The 6,139-nt window shown below is 41.5% G+C and overlaps 1 protein-coding gene across 1 annotated transcript; it reads right to left on the reverse strand.

The window, feature by feature from the left end:
- Positions 1-4,977: 4,977 nt before the first annotated feature.
- On the reverse strand, positions 4,978-5,673 carry LOC138605032 (general transcription factor II-I repeat domain-containing protein 2A-like). The gene has a single exon (XM_069677100.1). The coding sequence runs from the start codon at positions 5,671-5,673 to the stop codon at positions 4,978-4,980; it is 696 nt and encodes a 231-aa protein (XP_069533201.1).
- Between the last annotated feature and the right edge of the window lie 466 nt (positions 5,674-6,139).

Consider the following 6,139-nt stretch of genomic DNA (forward strand, 5'->3'; position numbering starts at 1 on the left):
CCAAGGGGAAATTCAATTTTTTCATGCTACACACACACAAAGGCCCAAAACACACAAACAGGAACCAATGGACATACATTAAAGGAGAGATGTCAGAGTAAGGGGGCTGCACATGGACATGCACACTGAGCTGTTGGTGCCTTGCTCAAGGACACCTCGACGGAGCCCAGGAAAGGAACTGGCTCCTCTTCAGCTACCAGCCCTGATCGCTTGATCCAATGTGGGACTTGAGCCGGCCATCCTCTAGTTCCCAAGCCAAGTCCCTCCAGACTGAGCTACCGTCTACCCCCTTACATGATGATAAATCACCAAAGAGAATGTAATATATTTGAGTGTTTGACTGCCTGACATTAGAATAACCAAAACAAAACACTGAAGTGCATAAAATATCAATTAAAAGGAAGTTTTCTTAAAAAAGGCACCCTTATGAAAATTCACATTTCATATCCATGAATTGAACATTTGCACACTTTACGAAAAAGCAGTCCACTTTTATCTATGGGGTTTCTGAGTGTTACATAGAGTCAACATCAGAGAGAGCAACTCCAACAAGTCTGTTTGACTGTAAAAAAGAAGGTACACTGATATGTGTCTGTGGAGGCCGTTTCTCCCTATAGGCATTACAAGCGAATGCCAAAGGCCCCCAACCACCAGGGGGGCCCCTAGCGGCCAGTGGTGTTTTTTTAATCGTAGCATAATTTTTTTTAAGCATCATTTGCTTGAGAAAGATAAACTTTAGTCAATCCATATAAACCTTGGAAGTGGCATTGAAAGGGCTTTAGCAGTACCCCCTGCTGGATTGTGGACGATATGACTCCTGGAGTTTTTATTAAACTCTCAAATCTTAACATTTCATTCACGCTCAATTCAAACCCAATAAAATAACATTTCTGTTCTGCTTGACAATAATATAACATCCTTCAATCATGCCTCCTGAGAGTAAAGCATGTAACCCCGGCCAACACCAGGGTAAAGGAGAGAGGCTTGAGAGAGTCGGCGCATCCAATAAACAGTCACTGAGGAGGCTTGATTAGGCTTTGCATCGTCATGTCATGTGCGGCGTGCTGTGACTCTGCTCAAAGTCAACATGGTCGTCAAAGTCAAAGTGGTCGCACCCGCCGGGAGCAGAGACATGTAAAATGAAGAAAAATATGAAGAGAAAAAACGGGCCGAAAGCAGGTAAGAAGCGATATATCCACACCATTTAGCCGTTTTTCATTACATAACTATTGACATGCTGTCAGTTTGAAAGTGTATTGTCATTAGCTAACGTTAGCTAACGCTAGCACGGCTAGCTACCATGCATTACAATGCTGTTGAGTGCTAACGTTACTAGCCGTTAATGGTAGCTCCTGACTGACCCCACCTTTGGTCTTTGGTGTAATATTGTGTTACTGGACTTTATGTAAACAACGTCAATGACGAGCCAGAACTGCAAGTTAGGGTAATAGCGTCATTTTAATACAGGCGAGGCAACACGAGGCTGAGGATGGATTCCGATTCACAGCTTCTGATTGAAATTTCCCGGTCCATCTTAAAAGCGACATACCACCTGTAGATGGCGTGGTTCAGTCATTTTCAAACTAATAAATGCACTGAACATAAACAACATGCACCTAACACAAAGGGGGGAGATGAAATGAGAATAAATACAAGTGGTCAATATCTGATAAAATCCTGAATTTTGATCACTTTAATTCTGGTGATTTTATTTCATATTAACATCTAAACCTTTATTTTGTTTGTGAAAACCGAAAAAAGGGCAATTTCAATGTTTTTCTTTTTACATCCCAGACCACATTAGACCAGGTCCAGATTAAAAAACACTATACTTAGACTTGTCACATCTGGACTAGATTAACAAGGAGACTCCAAAGATTCATTAAAACACAGCTTCTGACATCACTGGAGGACATTTATCAGGTTGCACACAGACAGAGGCTCCCCTTTTATAAGCATTACCTCAAGTGTAAAACAATGTTGAACATAAGGTTCAGTCGTATACATTTGCTAAAAGTTTATACTTTAAAAAATGTAGGGAATGTTGTCTTTGAGAGGTGCCAGGTGATTGTCCAAACCTCTGCAGGTAAAGCTGCCTGAGAATCACCTGCACAGCGATGGGTGGAGACACTGCAGAGTGAGTTAAATACTCCTCAGATCCCCAGACTGGGTGGAGCGACAGGAGGACAGTCTGCAGGAGCACAGGTGAGGTTTATTGAATGGCTAAATATGAAGAAAAATAAATACTTAAATCATCTTAAGTACTAATTTTTCCCTCCACAGGATTTTTTTTGTTTTGCGTTTTTTACTCTTCAGTCAAGTAAACATGTCCATGTGCAGGAGATTGTTCATAAATATCCTCCATGACAGAGGCAGAGACGAAGAAACTGTCAAGGTGAGTGTCAAAAACCCAGAATGCAACAGGTGTTTGATTTATTAAACATTACATTTAACTATCTTTTGAATATTAACTCTTTATATTGATTTATAGACTATTTAAATAACTTTTAGTCTTGTTTTGTTTCCACATAGCTCAAATGAAGTGTGTGTTACAAAGATCTGCAAGGTAAAATCAGTGTATTTGTAAATGGAGTCTGGTGGCTCAGGAGGGGAGTGTGGCCGGTGAGCCCATTTGTTTTGAACTGAGAGGCTGGAGCTCGTATGACTAATAGTTGTTCTCAATGCCATATAGTGCATCTTTAAGTATGTGATTTGAATCTAAATTTTAAAAGTTAAATACCCTCTTACAAAGGCCATTCACAGATATTTTAAAGTTAAGGAAAAGCTGGAAATGATGTTTTCTTTGGTGACTTTATGATTTCAACACTGACAGCTGACATTTTAAAAACTGAATTTCTGGTGGTGTGTAGCAAGTTTAACATCTGTATTTCTATCTACAATTGTAGGTGAAGGGTAAGAAGAAACCCAAGTATTTTGGAACAGTCGCAGAGTATCCCAACTTCAGTGCCAGCAGTGATGCTTCAGTTCTTCAGGCTTCCATTGAAGATCACAGTAAGGGTGCACATTTATTCTGGTTCTTTGATGTTTTTTGTGAATGGGGGACAATTTCATTTTGAATAACTGCAATAATGAGGTTATTTTTTCCATCTCTGAATGATATTAAAGCCACTTCGAACTGAAAGCAAGTCAATCTGCTTCTCTGTTTTTCACCATTTTAATGAAGTTTTGTAAGACACAAACCTTTCTGACCCCAAAGCTTTAGAGCAGGGGTGGGCAAACTTTTTGGCTCAGGGGCCACATTGACTTTCAAAATTTGACAGATGGGCCGGGCTAGCACCCGATGCATACATATCAAACATAAACAGAAAAAAGCATTACAGTGTTAATACTTACATTCACTTTTAGTGGGAACAGTGTTGCTGATCTCCCATTTTTGCCAGTGCATCAAAGTCTGGTGTTAGTTTTGTTGTGGCAATTCTCAGAACAGGGGTCCGTTTCAGAAAGCGGGTTTAGTGAAAACCCCGAGGTTGTTAACCCTGAAATGAGGGAAACCTCGGGTTTGCCGTTTCAGAAAGAGAGGTAACTTTAACTCTGAGTTGGTTACTATGGTAACTGTGTCTGTGAACCTAACCTGGTCGCGAGCAGGTTTTCTTCAGGAAACTCAGAGTTTCGCTCTGTCTCCTCCCTCTAGAATATAAAACCCTCATTCGACTTCCTCATTCATTCAGCCCGTCTCACGTGTGTGTTTGAGCGGTTACAAATTAAAAGAAGAAACGTTGTGTCTCTGTGCTGCTCTGACCCCTTTGCAACACTCTTTTATAATTATGATAAAAAAATCAAAAGACAATTCTGTGTCAAAGTCATCATTTTTAGATTTTCCACCACCACTGCCGAGAGCACTCAAATAAGACGCCGTAAGTTATTGGATTTTTTTTCTTTTTTTAAACTAACACATTCAGTTTAATCAACATAAATTATAATGTATGTGAAGTCAGCATCATGTTAGGGATAAAGCTAATGCACATTAAAACAGCCACTGAATGATATTTCATTAGTTTAATATTTAAAATCTGATGAAGTGAGGTTCAGCCATGAGCCTGTTCTGCCTGAGCCGCACCTTTGAATGATGTTCTGGTATTTTATTTTTAACCGCTTCCATGTACGATTTTCTCTCCCATTGGATTGCTCCTAAAGTAATATAAATTTTAGCTTCCGGTCGTGATTAAGTATTAAATAAATAGACCAGTTTAAACTTGCGCATTAACTCGAGCAGCAGTTTCTTCCCACGCCGCTTCTCTCTCTTTTGCAGCTGCAGCCGTGTTACTTTATTTTTCTAAAAACATGCTCGTATTCGCTGAACGTCCGCATGAGGATTTCGAGCTCCGCTGGTGTGACGTAGGAGGACCTCTTTTTGTGTACTGTTGCCATGGTGAATCGTTGTATCGGGGCTCCATTAATTCTGGCTTTTTACAGTCAGCGTGCACGCACTTAACTCTGGCTGAACCTACTCAGAGTTGATTGAACTAACTCTGATCAGCTGTTCTGGAACGAAAACTCAGAGTTTCCTATCTCAGAGTAGATCGACTCAGAGTTCAGGGTTAGACTTAGAGTTTGTTGAACCTGCTTTGTGAAACGGACCCCAGATCTGAGGTGTCCATCACTCAACTGGGATCTGTGGGGTGCTTTGTTGGTGTTCATCACACTAAAAGTCTATTCACACACATACGTAGAGCCAAACAACACCAGCATCCTCTGTGCCATCTTCTGAATGTTTGGAAATTTGGCTACGCCTAATGAAGCATAAAACTAATCCAGTTTAAGAGAATTGAACTTCTCTTTTAAGACGGTGTCACATTGGAGATCAATCAGTTCCAACTGCAACTCCTGTGGCGCCGTTTCAGGGTCTTGTGTGAAGGGACATGACACAAGTGACTTGTCAATTTTGTCAAAATCAGAGAACCGACGGCAGAATTCTTTATGCAGGTCGTCCAGTGATTTCCTGTAATTTTTCACATGTCAAGGGGCCTCTTTCAACGTAGCCAGAGTGGGGAAATGAGCGAATGACTTGTTTGACATTTGCTTTGAGAATAAAGCAAGCTTGGTTTTGAAGGCTCTGACGTTTGTGTACATTTCATGCACAAACTGGTCTTTCCCTTGTAGCTTCACGTTCAGCTCATTCATGTGTGTCAGTCTGTCCACAGCAAAAGCTAAATCACAAAGCCAATCTGTGTCACTCAGCTCAGGAAAATCGTCAGCTTTCTCAAGTAGCTCCAAAAACAAACTAATCTCCTGTTTGAGCTCCCACACTCGTTGACATACTTTCCCCAAACTTAACCAGCGGACATTGGAGTGGTAAAGCAAGTCCTGGTGATCGGCGTCACTTTCTTCAAGAAACTTAATAAACTGACGATGCTGAAGTCCCCTCGCTCTAATAAAGTTAACGACTTTTACAACTGGCTTCACTACGTGGTCAAGCTGCAATACGGATTTACACAGGGCTTCCTGGTGGATTATGCAGTGTAGGAAAATGACCTCCTGCTCAGGGTTGTCCTCTTTCACCCTCTCCTGGATTCTTTTGAGCAGCCCGACGTTTTTCCCAGTCAGATTTGGCGATCCATCTGTGGTAACGTTGGCCAGCTTCTGCCTCTTGATGACCCCCGACACGCTGCCATACAAGTCCTCTCCCCGCGTTGTCCTCTTTAGGGATTCCATTGCCAAAAACTCCTCCGTTATCTCAAAATTGTCATTAATCCCTCTGATAAAAATTAAAAGCTGAGCGGTGTCCTTTATGTCATTACTTTTGTCCAGTGCGCGGGAATATAATGTAAATGACGGCGAGTCGCTGTCCTGCGCGATAAGCTAATTTTTTTTTTAATTTGTTCTTGCTCTCAGGACACAAGATACCTGCTGTCTCTACCATGCACTCTTTGAAAAACTCCCCTTCGGAGAAAGGCTTGCTGGTCTTTGCTAATTTGAATGCCAGCAAATAACTTGCCTTCGTGCTTGATTCTTGGATGGCAGTTTGTCGGATAAAGGTGTTTTGCTGAGCCTGCAAACTAGCTGCCAACCTCTGAGCGGTAGCCGTCCGTTCTTGCGTTGACTGGTTGTTAGCGTAATTAGCATGCTTGGTGGAAAAGTGACGGCTGATGTTGTATTCCTTTACAACCGCAACGGTTTC

The sequence above is a fragment of the Semicossyphus pulcher genome, unplaced genomic scaffold (assembly GCF_022749685.1).
Source record: "Semicossyphus pulcher isolate SPU_LCO1_2020_fin unplaced genomic scaffold, fSemPul1.0.p SCAF_28, whole genome shotgun sequence".
NCBI lineage: Eukaryota > Metazoa > Chordata > Actinopteri > Labriformes > Labridae > Semicossyphus > Semicossyphus pulcher.